The sequence below is a fragment of the Nerophis ophidion genome, linkage group LG03, assembly GCF_033978795.1.
Source record: "Nerophis ophidion isolate RoL-2023_Sa linkage group LG03, RoL_Noph_v1.0, whole genome shotgun sequence".
Classification (NCBI taxonomy): Eukaryota; Metazoa; Chordata; class Actinopteri; order Syngnathiformes; family Syngnathidae; genus Nerophis; species Nerophis ophidion.
The window spans coordinates 48,280,946-48,302,675 of record NC_084613.1 but is presented as its reverse complement, the minus strand read 5'-3'; the positions used below and the strand labels follow the sequence as shown (position 1 = coordinate 48,302,675).

General features: G+C 43.1%; 1 protein-coding gene across 6 annotated transcripts in view; it reads right to left on the bottom strand.

Moving 5' to 3' along the window:
* arhgef10 (Rho guanine nucleotide exchange factor (GEF) 10) overlaps positions 1 to 21,730 on the bottom strand; it is a 140,332-nt gene that overhangs the window by 28,155 nt on the left and 90,447 nt on the right. For all 6 annotated transcript variants that reach the window (XM_061895459.1, XM_061895464.1, XM_061895461.1 and 3 more), the window contains 3 exons: positions 20,845 to 21,050; positions 18,388 to 18,545; positions 2,669 to 2,811 (listed from right to left, as the gene is read on the bottom strand). In XM_061895459.1, the coding sequence (XP_061751443.1) occupies positions 2,669 to 2,811; positions 18,388 to 18,545; positions 20,845 to 21,050 (507 nt within the window). The remainder of the gene's footprint in view (positions 1 to 2,668; positions 2,812 to 18,387; positions 18,546 to 20,844; positions 21,051 to 21,730) is intronic.

Genomic DNA, 21,730 nt, shown 5'->3' with positions numbered 1-21,730 from the left:
TCTGTCACAAAAAACATTCATGGATGTTGGTTCTTTTATGAATGTATTATGGGTATACTGAAAATGTGACCAAATCTTACGGGTCAAAAGTATACATACAGCAATGTTAATATTTGCTTACATGTCCGTTCTCCCACCGCCAAAGACATGCACCTGGGGACAGGTTGATTGACAACACCAAATTGGCCCTAGTGTGTGAATGTGAGTGTCAATGTTGTCTATCAGTGTTGGCACTGTGATAAGGTGGCGACTTGTCCAGGGTGTACCCCGCTTACCGCCCGAATGCAGCTGGGATAGGCTCCAGCATCCCCCGCAAGTGCAAAAGGGACAAGCGGTAGAAAATGGATGGATGGCTGTCCCTTAGCAAGTTTTACTGCAATAAGGTGCTTTTGGTAGCCATCCACAAGCTTCAGGAAAGCTTCTGGTTGAAATTTTGACCACTCCTCTTGACAAAAATGTTGCAGTTCAGCTAAATTTGTTGGTTTTCTGGCATGGAATTGTTTCTTCAGCATTGTCCACATGTTCTTAATGGGGTTTAAGTCAGAACTTTGGGAAGGCCATTCTAAAACTTTAATTCTAGCCTCATTTAGCCAATCCTTTACCACTTTTGATGTGTTTTTGGGGTCATTGTCCTGTTGCAACACCCAACTGCGCCCAAGACCCAACCTCCAGGCTGATGACTTTCGGTTGTCCAAAAGAATTTGGAGGTAATCCTCCCTTTTCATTGCCCCATTTACTCTTTGTAAAGCACCAGTTCCATTGGCAAAAAAAAGTCCCAGAGCATAATACTACCACCACCACACTTGACGGTAGGCATGGTGTTCCTGGGATAAAAGGCGTCACCTTTCCTCCTCCAAACATATTTCTGGGTATTGTGGCCAAACGGCTTAATTTTTGTGTTTCATCTGATCACAGAACTTTCCTTGAAAAGGTCTTACCTTTGTCCATGTGATCAGCAGGAAACGTCAGATGAGCCTTAAGTTGTTGCTTCTGGAGAAAGGGCTTCCCTTTTGCATAGTAGTCTCTCAGTCCATGGCGATGCAAAACATACGTGACTGTGGACAGTGACACCTTTGTTCCAGCAGCTTCCAATTTATTGCAGACCTGCTTTTTGGTGGTTCTCGGTTGACTTTTGATCATCCTGACCAATTTTCTCTCAGCAGCAGGTGATAGCTCCGGTTTTTTCCTGATAGTGGCAGTGACAAAACTGTGCCATGCACTTCATACTTATAAAAAATTGTCTGCAGAGTTGCTCCTGGGACTTTCAGTCCTTAACCTTGAAATGGTTCAAAGTGACTTTCCTGACTTGTTCAAGTCGATAGGATTCGTTTTTTCAGATCTGAGCAGGGTTCCTTTCACTTTCCTATTGTAGCGTTTGTAACCGAGTCTAATGACTGCATCACATGAGCCCTATTTAAATGGGTTCAGAGAAGTCAAAAGGCGTCGTCAGTCATAATCACTCAAATGAAGTAAGAAGCCATGTCATGAAGCCAATTTAATTTGATTGTAACTTTTCTACATCACCAAAATTGATAATGTGTGTTGCTGTATGTATACTTTTGACCCAGCAGATATGGTCATATTTTCAGTAGACCCATAATAAATTTATAAAAGAACCAAACGTCATGAATGATTTTTGTGACAAACAAGTATGTGCTCCAATCACTCCATCACAAAAAAACAAGATATAGAAATTATTGGAAACTCAAAAAAAGCCATGACATTATGTTCTTTACAAGTGTATGTAAACTTTTGACCAAGACTGTATGTGTTCTTCTCTCACATAGAGATTGCACGTGATAGGCAATATTGCCCAAAAAAGTGCAGATCCACTTCAAGACTTGTAGAGTGAAATGTGTAAAACTGAATTCACTATAAAGAAAGCAATAACTGCTCTTTTTCTCGCCAAAAATTACATAATCTCGCCACACATGTAGGTAGAGTTAAATTTAATTTAGTGGACTTCATTCATAGGCATCTCACAGCAAGGCACTTCTGAAACCCAGCTATAAAATCAAGTATAAAATGTAAATTTAACTTGTTTCCTCATTCTTTTTAATTCATACAGTAAACATATATTGAAAATTTACTAAGCAGCTCACTTGTGGATACCTCGCACTGATCCAAACTCCCAGTGCGACTGCATTAAGTCTAATTCCACAGTGGCGAGCGGAAAAGAGAAGATAGGCAGGTGGTCCAACATAATGAGCTTAATGGGGCTAAACAGATAAGTGAGTGCATGTCAGAGGGACAGGACTATTTTTGGCTCCATTAAAGGTGCTTCCAATTCTGAAACTGGAGTAGGACACATTAATGGAATGCCAAAGTCATATTCCAGAATATGGAAAAAAGAAGCCCTCAGGGCGGAAGTAAGATAACATAGTCTGACATTATTATTCCGTTGTTTTAATCACCTGACTTGTCAATTCTACCAATTATATCAACTAACTAATTTTTCTCTTCCTTGCTGAGCTGACTCTCTAGAGGCACACATTTTCCCACAGACGTTAAACAAATGGAAGGATGATTAGGGCTGCCATCATATCTTCCACTAGAAGTTTCCTGTGTCATTTGCACAGGCAGACAGGGACAGATAAGTCAAAAATTCGTATTTTCCCCTTAATCTTCGCTGAGATGAAAAAAAAGACCTGTCTCCTAAAGTACTTACCTCCACATTGTGTGTGTGGGTACTAATGATGAAGACCTGCCCACCCGATGAAGCCCAGAGGTGCTCTTCCACAGCCAGCAGGGCCTTGATCGGCAGGACTCCGAGCTTCACTACTTTGGGCTTATCGCTGTTCCACAGTCCATCTGTTGTAGATAGGATGGATCAATATGGCACAAAATCACATGCATGATGTACATTCATTACAACCTTTGTGCTTGTAGTACTACATACTGAACACGGTCCATTACCATTTCAAGATAGTCAAACAAGTACCGTCTAAACTGTGGATATATTGATGCAATGTCTTCATAAACGTCACACCAAAAGGTCATTTGCATCTATAAATGCTGCTAATAGTGCCGTAGAGGCCATTGATGGATTTTCACAGCCTTTGCTGTGAATATAGATGCGCTGTGAGGCGTTAGTCATAGCCATCCTGCTTGCACCTCCTACGCGCTATGCTCTCCATGTGCCTTGCACCCACAGGAGCACACATGAAACACTGCACGCACACTTCATACAGACCAAAAATATGATTTTAAAACAAATATTTTCCACTGAAGAGTTTGGTGTGGAAGAATTTAACTGGCTCTTAAGTTTGACCAACAACCTAAGGTTAAACTAAAACTCAGACTGTGGTTAAGATTTTAAGCATTGAAAATATAAGAAATCTAAATCAGCAAAACAACAAAAAAGGGTCTGACTTTCACCTTTTCTCGAAACCTTGTCTGCGATAGTCTGTGTTTGGCTGGACCTCGAGATGCGGAGACGTCAGGCATAGCGCAGGTAAAAATTTATTGAATAACAAAACACAAATAAATAGTGCAGCAGGGAAATGCACATGAAGCACAAGTAAAGCCTGATGCAAGTACGTCCAGAGGACAGGTCTGATATTTAAAGCATCCTGATTGGCAACCAGGAACAGGTGTGTTCTGATTGCCAATCAGAAACCGGTGAGAGAGCCCCTTCCCAGACTGGAGAGGTGGTGGCAAAAGGAGAAAAACATGAAATAGAAACAAAAATTAGAGTCCTAAGGGTCTCAGTGAAATCTGGCTAAAAACAGATAATTTTTTTCCCGCTTAACGAGACATCTCCTCCAAATTATATGAGTGAACATGTTGCCCGTCTCCATAAAAGGGATGCAGGAGTCGCACTAATATCCAAATAAAACTTTAACCTTAACCCTAACCAAAGTAATAAATATAAATCATTTGAGGTGCTTACTATGCTTACTGACAGTCACACTGCTAACCCTCTACCTGGCTGTTACCTATAGCCCCGGTGGGCCCTATTCGGACTTTATCAGTGAAAATATAAGACAATATGATTATAATAACACATTTGAATATTCAGATGAATACCCCATCAGACCCGTGCGTGGTGCTCCAGACTATAATTAATAGCTGTAATCTTACAGAAATAATAAATGAATAATGAATAAATAATAAATAGCAAATGTAATATGATAGACCTAGTCCTTGGGGTGTCACCACCTCCAAAATTATGGTACTCGCGTACACCAAAGTAATGTCCGATTTTTACCTTATGAAATTTGAAGTTCGGACTCATTATCAACAAGCTAGTAATAACCACTGCTTTAGCAGCTGCTACGTTAATGCTGTCACGAATACGACTCTTGCTGGCCTACAGCCTTTGGTAATGCTGCCATTCCCAAATTATGTGGGCTCTGTCGTTAACCTTACTAACAACATCAATGATGCCCTGCGCGACGCCATTGATAATATAGCACCGCTAAAGCTAGAAAAGTCCCCCAACTGGCGTACTCCCTATTTTACTAAAGAAATCAGGGCTCTTAAACTATCACTTAGAAAGTTGGAACGCAAATGGCGTGCGACAAAACTTGAGGTTTTCCATCAAGCATGGAGTTATAGTTTAATAACTTATAAACGCACGCTCACTTTAACTAAAAGTAATTACTACTCTAATCTCATCCGCCTCAATAAGAATGATCCTAAATATTTGTTCATTATATTAGCATCATTAACCCAACAAGAGACTCCTCCTAGTGGCTCCCCCCACTCGGCTGATGACTTTATGAATTTCTTTAATAACAAAACTGAAATAATTTGAAAGGAGATTAAAAATAACGCAGATAAAGATTATGTTTGTAATATTAGGACCCATCCCATCCATTTTCTACTGTAATTTCCTTTTGGGGTTTCGGGGGGCGCTGGTGCCTATCTCAGCTACAATCAGGCGGAAGGCGGATTACATCCTGGACAAGTCACCACCTCATCGCAGGGCCAATACAGATAGACAGACAACATTCACACTTACATTCACACACAAGGGTCAATTTTAGTGTTGCCAATCAACCTATCCCCAGGTGCATGTCTTTGGAAGTGGGAGGAAACCGGAGTACCCGGGGGGAACCCACGCAGTCACGGGGAGAACATGCAAACTCCACACAGAAAGCTCCCGAGCCCAGGATTGAACCCAGAACTACTCAGGACCTTCGTATTGTGAGGCAGATGCACTAACCCCTCTGACACCGTGCTGCCCTAATATTAGGACCATCTGTGCTAAATATTATTAACTTATCACTTTCCTCTGGCACTGTTCCCCTAGCATTCAAAAAAGGGGCTGTTCATTCTCTGCTCAAAAGACCTAACCTCAATCCTGACCTCAAGGTAAACTACAGGCCGGTGTCCCACTTTCCCTTTATCCTGAAAATCCTTGAAAAAATTGTTGCACTGCAGCTAAATGAACACTTAGCGTCAAACAATATCTGTGAGCCCTTTCATTCCGGTTTCAGGGAAAATCACTCTACGGAGACAGCCTTCGCAAAAATGACTAATGAGCTTTTGCTAACTATGGATGCTGATGCGTCCTCTATGTTGCTGCAACTTGTTTAGCTCTGCTTTGGATACCGTCGATCATAACCTTTTATTAGAGCGTATCAAAACACATATTGGTATGTCAGACTTAGCCTTTTCTTGGTTTAAATCCTATCTTACTGACAGGATGCAGTGTGTTTCCCATAACAATATGACCTCGGAGTATGTTAAGGTGACGTGTGGAGTTCCACAAGATTTCGGTTCATGGCTCTGCACTCTTTAGCATCTACATGCTGCCGTTAGGTGATATCACAAGCACATACGGTGTTAGCTTTCATTGTTTTGCTGATGACACCCAACTCTACATGCCCCTAAAGCTGACCCACACGCCAGATTGTAGTCACCCGAAGGCGTGTCTAAATAAAATCAAACAATGGATGTCCAGCAACATTTTGCATCTTAACGCTAAGAAAATGGAAACGCTGCTCATCGGTCCTGCTAGACACCGGCACTTATTTAATGATACCACTTTAACATCTGACAACCAAACAATTACACAAAGCAACTCGGCAAAGAATCTGGGTATTATCTTCGACCCAACTCTCTCATTTGAGTCACACATTTAGAGTGTTACTAAAACAACCTTTATTCATTACCGTAATATCGCTAAAAGTTGTCCCATTTTGTCCATCACTGACGATGAGATCATTGTTCATGCGTTCGTTACATCTCGTCTTTGAAGGGACATATGCGGTCCCTTCAAAAGTTTCTCGTTGTTCCCAGGGGGTTGATTATTTTGCTGCCCTGATGTGGGATCTGAGCTGAGAAAGTTGTTGTGGCTTGTGGAGCCCTTTGAGATATTTGTGATTAAGGGGTGTATCCTGCCTTTCACCCGAATGCAGCTGAGATAGGCTCCAGCACCCACCGCGACCCCGTAAGGGACAAGCGTTAGAAAAAAGGATGGCTGGATGGATGATTGATATTCAGAAAATAAAACAAAATACCAGAAACTAATTATAATTTCCATCAGGGATTGGGGCAATGTCCTTGTTGTTCATCATTTGTAATAAATGTAAAATAGGCTACAAAGATCCTCCGAACTGAAATATTTTGTTATTTAATGTACAAAAACAGATCATTGTTTTTGTGCAAGTTTTTAGGTAGACTTTCCTGAGCATTCATGTCTGTTTTCTCTCCCAACATTTGGATCAAGATTGAGTGTCCAAATTGGGCATTACTCAGTTTGAAGGGCAGAATGTCTGAACTAAAGTTAATTTCCTTCAGATGCCACACTGCCTTGCCTAATCTCAACCAGGAAGTGAATGAGGCCTCACCAACAATGTTTGTTTAAGAGAAGGCACAAAGGCAGCCATTGAAGCTGTGCCATGCTAGGAGAGATTTGCCTCAGTAAGAACAGTAATGACTGGAAAAACAGAAGTAATCTCATACTACCGAGGTGAGGTGGGATTAGCATTCCAGCAACGCCCTGCGTATATTATTATAATAGATGTGCATGCAGTAAGCATAAACAAAAAAGGAATGAGCAGAACAAATCAGAAGTGTTACCTTTCAGTCTTATGTAAATCTTTAATCACACCCGAAACAACTTAACATGCTATCTGTATATTTGTAAATAAACAACACTCCTTTTCCTGTGACAATAGTGCATGAAGCACAAAAATACCCACGACAGGATGATGTTGAACTGGATGGACCCCATGTTCCCAGTGTCAGATGACAAGTAACCGCTCCCCTCTTGTACCCTATCTCTCACAGTCCGTCACAAAAAAAAACAACTAGCGTGGCAGAATGAGGATGACAGTACAGCTTCACATGAATAGAGGAGAAGCATTTCCAAGCAGGAGAAATTAGGATGGAAAGCAGGATTACTGTCACGGGAGTGCTTTTTAATGTTTTATCCCATTTCATTCCCAGTCTGATCAGCAGAGCGATAGTTTACCCTGTAGGAATGTAGGCTGATTGTTTTTTTATTTTGAGCTGTAACTGAGCTTCAAGAGATAACAAATATGGTCATGATCTATCATGATCAACTGAAATTGAAATTGGAGTATGGAATTAACTTTGTAATAACAAATTGAAAGCAATGCAGAGTGGATTATTGTCTATGTGGCAGCTAGTTTGGATGGTTGCTGCAGGAAAAAATATATATAAATTAAGAGTCTAAAGGGTTGATAACGGTGCATCCAAACAATTTTTGTACTTTTGGAATTTTCCCAAGAAAGAGAAATAGAAAATGGATGTTTTGGGTAATTCATGGGTAAAATTAAGAAATGGTCATAAGGCCATCCCTATAAAGAAGTACATACTAAACCACTTGCTATTAAAAAAAAAGTTATCACATATAGTCATCATTTTTCGAATTTAAAAAAATCATGATCATGTAAAAGAGTTGCCACTGGGATTATTTAAGGCAGGCTGAATAATTTAACCAACCAGTGTGAGAATAAATGCCTAAAATATTCAATTCCACCAAAGCCCAAAAAAGACAGTTACTGTCCTGCAGTCCGTTAATTAGTGTGCAGCAGATAAAGCAGAAAAAAGTAATAGATCCCAAAACAACATATGATGAGAAGTCTAAAAAAACACTCCTACACTGTTCAGTATGAGGTCTGTTTTTCTTCCAGACAACCTACAGCTTGGCTCCAGAAGCAGCAGCTGTAGTTTTAACTTCTATCTCCAGACACATATTCCTCTTGTGTCTTTTTTTTTTTGTGAACAACACACACGCACGTACACACAGAGTCACTAGATGAACTTTACAGAAGAGCAGCTTTGGAAACTAAAGCAGACATCTGATCTGAATCAAATAAAGACAAGCTGAGAAATGTGTGTGATTGTAGTTAATAAAAACAAATGTGGTATTTGTGGAATGCTGATCATGCAACTATTTGGATGGATAGGTTTTTGATCAAATATTTTCTATCATTACCATATACTGTAAGTAAGGAAGAGAAAAATAAAAAGCCAGAGTGAATTCATGAGAGCCAAGTAACAGATGGAACCAAACTGAGGATGGCAAACACTGTGGGAAGAGTGTCCAGCCTGGATCCTTTCCTCTCTCTGTGCATGTCTGAGAGTGAGGACATTAAATAGGTCACCTCTTGTCGAATGGCTTCTCCCAGACAACCAAGCAAATGGACAGAGAACCACAATGCAAGAGAAAAGGAGACTCTTCATTTCTCCGTAAACAGTCAGCCACTAATTTCCAAATCTAATGACTCAGAGAAAGAAAACATTTGACAGTGTTCCACCATGAGCAGTAATTTCCATTTAATGCAAACATGTCTTAAACTAACAGCAAATTGTACAAAGTTTTAAAGCATATGGTGGTTATCACCATATGTTTATTTATGTGGCAGATGCTAAATGTTGAATCTAACAGCAGTCACAGTGCTCTTGTTAATTTTTTATTTTATTTTTTTATCTTTATTAATCAATCCAACAAAACAATACACACCAATACCATAATAATGCAATCCAAATCCAAAACCAAACCCGAGCCAGCAACATTCAGAATAGTAATCAATAAACCAATCAATCAATCAATCAATAGAGCAATTGACAGGACACACAAACATGACACAAAACAATCCAAAAGTAGTGAAACAAAAATGTACATTATCAACAACAGTATCAATATTAGTAACAATTTCAATGTAGAGCTGATTAGAAATCCCTCATTGACATTATCATTGGACATTTATATATACAGTATATATATATATATATATATATATATATATATATATATATATATATACAGTATATATATATATATATATATATATATATATATATATATATATATATATATATATATATATATATATATATATTAGGGCTGGGCAACGATTAAAAATTTTAATCGAAGTTAATCGCACAATTTCTCAGATTAATCGCGATTCACTGCATTGTATACGCAAAGCCCAATAATGAATTCAAAAGTAGTGTGTAGTGCACCTTTATTGGAATATTCTCCCACATGAACAAAAGCGCCAAAACATTTGTTGTGCAAACACAATTTAAATCAGTACTTGTTAAGCAGTAGCAGTTAAATTGCATATTTTATGAAAATCAACTCAAAAAATTTAAATACAAACATTTAAGTTTATTGCCACTGCCAAGGTATTTAAGTTATCCTGTTTGTTATGGAAAATAAATATAATCTACATACAAATCTCTGAGCCACAATCATAACATCCGAACAGGCAATTTCTGAGGTAACCGCAGAAAATTTTTTTTTTATCAGGGATCTTATGTTTAAAAAACCTATATTATAGGTAATGGGCTGTTTTAGGGAATTTTTGATTAAATTATCTGTAGTAGCAATATTAATAATGTTGTGTTTATTATGCGTAGTGCACTTAAAATAATTACGACCATATCTAGGAATTGATATGACGGGAATTTTCCCATTGTTTGCTTGGTGCTTTGATAAACTGAACGCATATACATGGTACTATATCGTGATGTTATGAGGCAGGGAATAAAAGAACTACCCTACCCAGCATGCAACAGGAGTGATGAGCATGCGCGGTATCCCGGTATGGGTTGTGTGTTGCCATGACGGCATCTTGTATGTTGTGATATGCACGCTCTGAAAGTAAACGTTAAGAACTCAGCCAACACGCCTCGTCTGCATTATTCATAAATAGACAGACAACACATATACTCCGCTGCTTCACAGGCCGCTGGATGTAGCCGGCAAAGTATTCCCATGCTAGCTAGCCGGTCTAGCAAGCAAGCGTCATTCAGTCCGAAACGGGCCGATCTATCCACATCCAGAATTGTCTGGCAGTCGTAAGTGATCCTGGAGTGACCACGCTGTAAGCCAGCCATGAAATTTGCAGAATTGTCCGGTATTTTTGCCAAATGTTCCATCTTTACCAAGAGCCCCTCGACGCCGAAGCCCGTCCGGGCGTCGCCATCTTATTAAGAAAAGGTGTTAACAAAATAAAAGCATGTAAACAACATACGCAAATGTGCGATAAAATATTTGTCGGCGTTAATAGATTGATGAGTTAACTCGTAATTAACGCATTAACTTGCCCACCCCTAATATATATATATATATATATATATATATATATATATATATATATATATATATGAGATAGGCGCCAGCGCCCCCCCAAAAAGGGAATAAGCGGTAGAAAATGGATGGATGGATATATATATATATATATATATATATATATATATATATATATATATATATATATATATATATATATATATATGTATCCATCCATCCATCTTCTTCCGCTTATCCGAGGCCGGGTCGCGGGGGCAACAGCCTAAGCAGGGAAACCCAGACTTCCCTCTTCCCAGCCACTTCGTCTAGCTCTTCCCGGGGGATCCCGAGGCGTTCCCAGGCCAGCCGGGAGACATAGTCTTCCCAACGTGTCTTGGGTCTTCCCCGTGGCCTCCTACCGGTTGGACGTGCCCTAAACACCTCCCTAGGGAGGCGTTTGGGTGGCATCCTGACCAGATGCCCGAACCACCTCATCATATATATATATATATATATATATATATATATTTATATATATATAAATATTCATATATATATATATACATATACACATATATATATATACATATACACATACATATATATATATATATATATATATATATATATATATATATGTATGTGTATATGTATATATATATATGTGTATATGTATATATATATATATATATGAATATTTATATATATATATATATATGATAAATAGATGAGTTGTACTTGTATAGCGCTTTTCTACCTTCAAGGTACTCAAAGCGCTTTAACACAACTTCCACATTTACCCATTCGCACACACATTCACACACTGATGGAGAGAGCTGCCATGCAAGGCGCTAACCAGCACCCATCAGGAGCAAGGGTGAAGTTTCTTGCTCACGACACAACGGATGTGACAAGGTTGGTACTAGGTGGGGATTGAACCAGGGACCCTTGGGTTAAGCACGGCCACTCTCCCACTGCCCCACGACGTCCCTATATATATAAATAAGTCGTATTTTTGGTTCATTTAATAGTTAAAACAAATTTAAATAATGTATCCCATATACCAATATATGACTCATTATTATCTAAACTATATGCAATTTTTTCTCCTGATATCATCTTCATAGCTTGTGTATACCAGTCAGTATGTGTTGGACTATCAACATCCATCCATCCAGCCATCCATTTTCTACCGCTTGTCCCGTTTGGGGTCGCGGGGGGTGCTGGAGCCTATCTCAGCTGCATTCGGGCGTCTATCCATTTTTTTTTTAATTACCGTTTTTGTTATTATGCATATTGAAATAAATGCATTTTTACTCTTTGATGACACGTTACTAAATTGATGAAGATCCCCAAGGATACAATTTTGCAGTCTCATTGGGATGTTTAGATTAAGGAATATGATTGCTGCTTTTGTTGTTTTTAACCATGACTCTTTTATTCACTGACATTCCCACAATAAATGAACAAGAGTTGCCTCGGCTGCCCGACACTTCATACATAACTTGCTTTTTACTACACCAATTTTAAACAGCTGAGAAGATGTAAAATACAATCTCTTCAAGATCTTAAATTGAGTCAGTTTATCTTTAATGCTTCTAAAAGGCCTTATTGGCATTTTCCCAAATATCATTCCATGATATGTCTCTTTCATCTAGAATGTTTAAGTCGATCATCCATTTCCGAACACGTGCATCATTTGCATTTCTAGTATGGTGTTCATTTATTATTCCATAAAATAGTTTAATTAATTTCTTAATTGTATCTTGATCAAAAAGTGCATCTTCCAGTTCAGGGCTATTTAAATACATACTTTCAGAAGATATGCATTTATTTACAGCGTGTTTTAAAGGGATAAAATTTTAAAAATGATTTCTGGGTACATTATATTGATCAACTAAATCATTGAACGGTTTAAAATAGTTTTTCTTAATAACGTGATGAGGTTTAGTAATACCTCTGTCTTTCTTAGTTGTCCATTTAACCACATTTTTATTAATTATGATATTAGGATTGTACCAAAGCGGTTGATTTACAGATGTAATTGGGTTGATTCCAAGTATTTTCTGACATAATTTTAGAATGTTAAAGGTGGCTTCTATTGGGCTGTGCCTCAATTCATTAGGTATTTTTTTTTTATGATATAAACACACAATACGAAGGTCCTGAGTAGTCCTGGGTTCAATCCCGGGCTTGGGATCTTTCTGTGTGGAGTTTGCATGTCCTCCCCGTAAATGCGTGGGTTCCCTCCGGGTACTCCGGCTTCCTCCCACTTCCAAAGACATGCACCTGGGGATAGGTTGATTGGTAACACTAAATTGGCCCTAGTGTGTGAATGTGAGTGTGAATGTCGTCTGTCTATCTGTGTTGGCCTTGCGATGAGGTGGCGACTTGTCCAGGGTGTACCCTGCCTTCCGCCCGATTGTAGCTGAGATAGGCGCCAGCGCCCCCCGCGACCCCGAAAGGGAATAAGCGGTAGAAAATGGATGGATGGATGGATGGATGGATATAAACTCCCCACATCAATGTCCAAATTCATTAACATATTTTTTTCTATGTTGATCCAGTCCTTATCTGAAGAAGAATGGAATAAGTGGCTTGCTTGTTTACAACCGAAGGAGATATAAGAATGTAAGAAGTTTGGTAATTGTAGTTGTGGCAGGGGCGTGGTCCACGCGTTCCCTGCGGGCGGGGTGTGTGCAGCGATCGGCCATGAAGCAACTGACAGGTGAGTAGATGAGCTCAGCTGGAACAAGTTATCTAATCACTTGTTCCTTTATTAGCGGCGCGGGAAACCTTGAGAGGAAGGACACATGCGGAGCGGAAGACACACGCGGAGCGGAGGACGATCGACTGAAAAGCCGAAGTGAAGAAATAACTAAAACGAACCTTGTGGATTGCAAGTACGGGCTGAAAAGCCAAAACTGACATTTGTGTGAACGAACAGTAATTAAAAAGTGTAAACCTGCTTCGAGTGTGCTGCTCCTTCCCTGTGCTCCCAGAAGAACAAGCAGAATCTTGCTACAGTGGCGCCCAACGAAAATAAGCACGGAAAGATGTCATCACCAACCCTGCAAACGCTGGCCAAGCCTTGGCCGAGGTATCGGCGGCAAGCCAGCTGCAGACCCAGGTGCTGCTGGCCTGGATGAGCCGCACGGAAACAGCGGGAGCCTCGACCTTCATGGAGCGCATGGTGGAGGGGGAGGACCCACAGACCTTCCTGGACGCGTTCGAGGCCACGGCGAGGTCGTGCAAATGGCCGGAGGAAGAATGGGGCGCGAGGCCGCTGCCGCTCCTGATGGGGGAGGCGCAGCGGGCGGCGTTGAGTCTCCCGGCGTCGGCCCGCACGCATTGTGTCAACCAACGGCACGCCATCCTCGACCGGGCCGGCAGCAGCCCAGAAGATCACCACCGAAGGTTCCGGGCCATGAAGCTGCCGTCGGAGGACCGGCCCTTCGTATTCGCGCACCGGCTAAAAGATGAGGCGACCCGGTGGCTCCAGCCCAACGGGCGGGACACCGAGATGTTGGAGGCGATGGTGCTGGAGCAATTCCTGGAGGGCATCCCGGTGAAAACCTCCAAGTGGGTGCGGTACGACAATCCGCCGTACGTGGAAGCAGCGGTTAGAATGGCGGAGGAACACCTGGCGGTGCACCGGGAGACGACGACGGCAAGAACAGAGAAAACCGCCCCGGGGCCACGACGACGTGGGGAAGGCGGAACCAGACATTCGGCGAGCCGGGAAAAATCACGGCCGATAGACAGGGTTCCCACACGAACACACTCACACGCACACAGACACACACATCACTGGGGGTCCCACAAGGGAATGACGGGGTGTCTTCCTGTGTGTTTCAGGGTCCCGGCGCTGCTGAGAGGGGGCTTCCCTCACAGAGTGCACCTCAAATACCAGGGCCGGTGTGCTGGGGGTGCGGACAACATGGGCACATGCGCCGGGAGTGCTCGGTGATGGAGGCGGGTCAGGTGTTGCGGGTTGCCGGGCCTCCAGCATTCGCCACCGATCTAGGAGAGACGTACGGCGTACCGGTAAGGATACAAGGGAGTACATACCGGGCGATGGTGGATTTGGGCTGCAGGCAGTCCATGATCCACCCAAACCTGGTTCGGCCCGGGGCTTTGGTGCATGCAACACGTATAAAAATTAGGTGCGTGAATGGGGATGTACACGAATATCCGATTGTGCCAGTGGAAATTCTGTATAAAAACCAAAAGCATAAAGTTAAGGTTGCCGTAAGCGCGCAACTTACGCACCCTATAATTTTGGGAACGAATTGGCCGGGATTCAATTAATTGGTGACACGTTGTATGGGGGTGCGTTCACGGACAGTAGGCAAGGCGACTATCCGCGCAGTTCTCAGCGGCGACGCGGTTTCATCCGGGAATGCCGGGCGGGAACCAGTGGGGGCTTCGCGGGAGGCCCCCCCCCAGTCCCCCGATGGCAACCTACGGAGGATTTTCCCCTCGAGCAGGCCTGTGATGAAACTTTGCGCGAGGCCTGGGATCAGGTCGATTTTCTGGACGGTCAGCTGGTGCGCCCGGAGAAAGCGCGGGTATTCCCCCATTTTTCCATTATTAGGGATAGACTGTATCGAGTGGGCCGTGACACGCAAACCGGGGAAGAATACACCCAATTGTTGGTGCCAAAATGCCGCCGGGAAATGGTTTTCCAGGCGGCACATTTCAATCCCATGGCTGGCCATTTAGGATATGATAAAACACTTAATCGGGTCATGATCCCATTCTATTGGCCGGGCCTCCAGGCAGACATACGCCGATGGTGCGCGGCCTGTCCGGACTGCCAGCGGGTGAACCCCGCAGCCACCCCAAAGGCGCCTTTACGCCCATTACCACTCATGGAGGTCCCGTTCGAAAGAATTGGGATGGACCTCATCGGACCATTTAACCCGAGCACACGGGGATACCGCTTTGTGTTAGTTCTGGAGGATTACGCAACGCGGTATCCCGAAGCAGTGCCGCTGCGCTCCATCTCCGCCAAGAGTGTGGCGCAAGCACTCTTCACGGTCATTTCCCGCGTCGGAATCCCGAAAGAGATTTTGACGGACCAGGGCACGTCCTTTATGTCACGCACGATAAAGGAACTTTACGGATTACTGGGGATTAAGGCCATCCGCACCAGCGTATACCATCCACAAACGGACGGGCTGGTGGAGAGGTTTAATAAAACGCTGAAAACCATGATCCGTAAATTTATGCACGAGGACAGACAAAATTGGGATAAATGGTTGGACCCCCTAATGTTTGCGATGCGGGAGGTACCTCAGGCTTCCCTCGGTTTTGCACCGTTCGAGTTGCCGAAGGCCCGCGGAGTATTGGACGTTATTAAGGAAAGCTGGGAGGACGGTCCAAGCTCCAGCAAAAATGAGATTCAATACGTCTTGGACATGCGGGCAATACTCCACAAGGTGGGGCACTTGTCACGTGAGAATTTGCGCCTTGGCCAAGAGCATCAACAGCGCTCGTATAATAAGCGGGCCCAACTGCGTAAATTTTCACCGGGAGAAAAAGTGCTTGTGTTGCTTCCAACGTCAAGCTCTAAATTACTTGCAAAGTGGCAAGGACCCTTTGAGGTCACACGGCAAGTGGGGGATGTCGATTATGAGGTCCGGCGCTCGGACCGATGCGGAGACACCCAAATATACCATTTGAACCTGCTGAAGCCATGGAGAGAGGCCGAGCCTGTCGCCATGGTAACAGAGGGGGGGGGGCGGGGGAGTTGGGGCCAGAGAGCCCGCGCTCTGGCCCAACCCCTCAGCTTCCCTGTGATGACCAGCTCACATTGGCGCAGAGAGCGGAGGTGGCTGGATTACAGCGGCGCTACTCAGATGTGTTCTCCTCTCGGCCCGGGCGCACGGATCTTGTCCGACATCACATAGATACCAGCCCGTGGGTCACGGTGCGGTCTCGGTCATATCGGCTGCCCGAACACAAGCGTAAAGTGGTTCGGGAAGAATTAAAAACTATGCTTGAGTTGGGGGTGATAGAAGAATCCCACAGCGCATGGTGCAGTCCCATTGTCTTAGTAGGGAAGAAGGATGCAACTGTGCAGTTCTGTGTGGATTACCGCAGGGTGAATGACATTTCACGTTTTGACGCGTACCCAATGCCTCGGGTCGACGAGCTCTTAGATTGGCTGGGCACTGCTCGTTTTTTTATGACACTGGATTTGACGAAGGGCTACTGGCAGATTCCCTTGTCTCCAGAGTCCCGAGAAAAAACGGCCTTTGCTAATCCGGAAGGTTTGTACCAATTCGTGACACTTCCGTTTGGCTTGTTCGGTGCGCCGGCCACGTTCCAGCGCCACATGGACCGAGTGCTGCGACCCCATGCAGCATACGCGGCGGCCTACCTGGATGACGTAATCATCCAGAGTAGCAGCTGGGAACAGCACATGCGGCGGGTAGGGGCGGTGCTCGAGTCCCTGAGGCGGGCGGGGCTCACCGCCAACCCGGCGAAGTGCGCCGTTGGCCGGAGGGAGGTACAGTATCTGGGGTACCACTTGGGGGGGGGGGGGGGGGGGGGACAGGTGCGGCCCCAGGTGGACAAAACGGCGGCCATCGCGGCCTGTCCACCTCCCAAGACGAAAAAAGAGGTGAGGCAGTTTTTGGGATTGGCAGGCTATTACCGCCGGTTCATTCCCCAGTTCGCGGAATGGACCAGCCCAATGACTGACCTCACCCGAAAGGGTGCTCCAGAACTAGTCCAGTGGACGGAGCAGTGCCAGCGGGCATTTGAGAAGGTAAAAGCAGCACTCTGTGAGGAGCCGGTACTGCACATGCCAAATTTTAACATCCCTTTTTGTCTGCAGGCGGTACTGTCACAGCGGGTGGAGGGCGCCGACCGCCCCGTACTGTACGTCAGCCGGAAGCTCTCGGACCGGAAGGCGAGGTACAGCACAGTGGAGAGGGAGTGCCTCGCCATCCGGTGGGCGGTGGGGGCCCTCCGCTACTACCTGCTGGGGCGCGCCTTCAGTCTCTGCTCAGACCACAAACCGCTACAATGGCTCCACCGCATGAAGGACGCCAATGCGCGGATCACCCGGTGGTACCTGGCATTACAGCCCAACAATTTCCGGGTGGTCCACAGGCCGGGCACGCAGATGGCCGTGGCCGAGTTCCTCTCTCGCCCAGGGGAAGGGGGAGAGTGGGCGCGGCCAGACGGGTGTCCGGCCTGAGTCTGGCGGTGGAGGCATGTGGCAGGGGCGTGGTCCACGTGTTCCCTGCGGGCGGGGTGTGTGCAGCGATTGACCATGAAGCAGCTGACAGGTGAGTAGATGAGCTCAGCTGGAACGAGTTATCTAATCACCTGTTCCTTTATTAGCGGCGCGGGAAACCTTGAGAGGAAGGACACATGCGGAGCGGAGGACACACGCGGAGCGGAGGACGATCGACTGAAAAGCCGAAGTGAAGAAATAACTAAAACGAACCTTGTGGATTGCAAGTACGGGCTGAAAAGCCAAAACTGACATTTGTGTGAACGAACAGTAATTAAAAAGTGTAAACCTGCTTCAAGTGTGCTGCTCCTTCCCTGTGCTCCCAGAAGAACAAGCAGAATCTTGCTACAGTAGTCCTCCTCTATTTACGTGGCAGATCCTAAATGTTAAATCTAACAGCTGCTGTCAGTCACAGTGCTCTTATTCATGCGCTGCTGTCGAGACTGACATGCATTCAAGTCAGGCGCAGACTAAATATCTGCGCAAACCATGCTAACTTGCAACATTTTAAAACATATTTGAATGATCTAAATGAATAAGTTGCTGTTATACACAACAATAACAGAGACTCAACCATAATTCCCCTCATTATGGGGACAAACAAAGCATTAGGCCTCCCTTCTGAAAGACATACCTTGTGATCTGGAGTAGATGGCCACAGAGCCGCTGACCAGGCCGACATACAAGCAGTGTTTCATGTAAGTCAAGCTTGTGACGGTGGATTTGTCTGGGGTGAAGAACTGCTGCAGACGCACCTTCTTGGACCGCTGGCTGCTTTTATACACAATTATGCTGAGAATAAAAGAAAAATTCAATTGGAACCAACCATATAAAGAATCAATTCTCGAAAGAGTAATATGTGTTATGTCACCAAAAACAATTCACACACTCACACCCCACAATTTAATGATATCCAAAACAAAAGCTGATGCTTTTACAAAGATGACAAATCTCTGTGTTGATTGACGCTGTCAAATAGTTATTAAACCTGTTTGCAATACCGTACATACATCATGTATTGCTATTAGGGATCTCCCGATCGACATTTTTGACTTCTGATCCCTATCCGATTTTTTGGGCGACAGAGCCAATCCAATTTTCGAATCCCGGTCCGATTAAATAACTATAGAACTGAAAGTGTTACAACAAGTGACTAACGTTAACACGACAACACATTTTTTTTTATCAAGCTTAATTGATTAAATTTAGATTTTACAAGTATTGTTGTAAATCAGAAAATGTATTGCATTTTTGGTATTAATACATTTTTTTTAAGAAAATAAAGTGGCTAGTGCACAGTAACTAAACAAAAGCCAAAACTACTATTGGCTCCAATTTAAATCATTTGGGTTTTGCCCTCAAAACCTTCTTGTATCGAATCAAATCAAACTACATTTGTATAGCAATTTTCGTACATATAAAATGTAGCACAAATAACTTTCCATTTAAAAACCTTTGTACAAACCCCGTTTCCGTATGAGTTGGGAAACTGTGTTAGATGGAAATATAAACGGAATACTATGATTAGCAAATCCTTTTCAACCCATATTCATTTGATGCACTACAAAGACAAGATACTTGATGATCAAACTCATAAACTTAATTTTTTTTTTGCAAATAATTAACTGAGAATTTCATGGCTGCAACACGTGCCAAAGTAGTTGGGAAAGGACATGTTCACCACTGTGTTACATCACCTTTTTCTTTTAACAACACTCAATAAACGTTTGAGAACTGAGGAAACTAATTGTTGAAGCTTTGAAAGTGGAATTTCTTTCCCATTCTATTTTTATGTAGAGCTTTAGTCGTTCAACAGTCCGGGGTTACCGCTGTCATATTTTATGCTTCATAATGCCCCACACATTATCGATGAGATACAGGTCTGGACTGCAGGCGGGCCAGGAAAGTACCCGCACTCTTTTTTTTTTTACGAAGCCACATTGTTGTAACACTTGTCTTGCTGAAATAAGCAGGGGCGTCCATAATAACGTTGCTTGGATGAAAAAATATGTTGCTCCAAAACCTGTACGGACCTTTCAGCATTAATGGTGCCTTTACAGACGTGTAAGTTACCCTTGCCTTGGGCACTAATACACTCCCATACCATCACAGATGCTGGCTTTTGAACTTTGCGCCTATCACAATCCGAATGGTTATTTTCCTCTTTTTTCTGGAGGACACCACGTCCACAGTTTCCAAATATAATTTGAAATGTGGACTCGTCAGACCACAGAACACCTTTCCGCTTTGCATCAGTCCATCTTAGGTGAGCTCGGGCCCAGCCAAGCCGGCGGCGTTTCAGGATATTGTTGATAAATGGGTTTTTCCTTTGCACAGTAGAGTTTTAACTTGCACTTACAAATGTAGCGACCAACTGTAGTTACTGACAGTGGTTTTATGAAGTGTTCCTGAGCCAATGTGGTGATATCCTTTACACACTGATGACTGTTTTTGATGCAGTACCGCCTGAGGGATGAAAAGTCCCTAATATCGTCGCTTACGTGTAGTGATTTCTCCAGATTCTCTGAACTTTTTGATAATTTTACAGACCGTAGATGGTAAAATCCCTAAATTCCTTGCAATAGTTTATTGAGAAATGTTGTTCGACAATTTGCTTACAAAATGGTGACCCTTACCCCGTACTTGTTTGTGAATTACTTAGCATTTCATGGAAGCTGTTTTTATACCCAATCATGGCACCCAACTGTTCCCAATTAGCCTGCACACCTGTGGGATGTTCCACATAAGTGTTTGATGAGCATTCCTCAACTTTATCAGTAATTATTGCCACCTTTCCCAACTTCTTTGTCACGTGTTGCTGGCATCAAATTTTAAAGTTAATGATTATTTGCAAAAAAAAATTGTTTATCAGTTCGAACATCAAACATGTTGTCTTTGTAGCATATTCAACTGAATATGGGTTTAAAATGATTTGCAAATCATTGTATTCCGTTTATATTTTACATCTAACACTATTTCCCAACTCATATTGAAACGGGGTTTCTAAAACAGTGCATCCTGTGCTCATTAAATAACATCAGGCTCATAGGGTGTGAAATAACCGTGACTATGTTTTTGTTGATTTGATTACCTGCCCTCCTCCATGCCCAGGCAGACAGTGGCTGTAACACTGGCTCTCCCGTCATCTTGGGCATCATTCTCCTGTGGCTTTTCTGCTGGGATGTAGGCCATGCAGAGGATACGGGACTCCACATTAAAGCACTCTGTAACCTTCGGGCTGCAGCTCTGCATGGCAACAATGGCTATCTGCCCCATCTGGTTGGTGCAACTTGCAACCTGCAGTAAAATTTGTTAAGATTTTAGCACCCGGCGGATACTTTAATTATTCAAATTATACAGCGTAGCCACAACTAGTGAAAATAAACACCACATCTAAAGAGTATACAGTGTTATGTTTATTTGACACAAGTTAGCGTATATCAAAACAGACAAATGTTTAAATAATCAAGCTTAGATCAACAATACACCAATTATGTTAGAAATAACACATGTAACAATTTAAATTCTCTTGCTGCACTTTAACATCATAAATCAACACAATATAAATAGTTTCAAGTATCGCTTCACTAAGAAAATAATCAGCTCGATATTGGTTTTCCCTCTAATGGGCCAGCTGTTACTTTAGCAGAATTTAGCAGGGTATTGAGATTCATTGTTTATCATGAACAAATGTACTTTCAGAGCCCTGACACTCTTACTTAAGGTGACATTAGATGCTTTACTAAATAACAATTGACAATGTGGAATATACCACTACACCGAGAAATAACAATAACAGCTGAACTGTCGAAAACGGCTATGATTGATTTACTGAGCATGTGTGGTTAATTGAAAATGTTAGCTGCTGTGAGCAAATGCGGAAAGCGAGGCTCCAGAAGCTGAGTGACATTCACTCGCAAAGACTTGAATTACAAAGGTAATTTAGTGTAGCGCTGAATTGCAGAACTGGACCACTA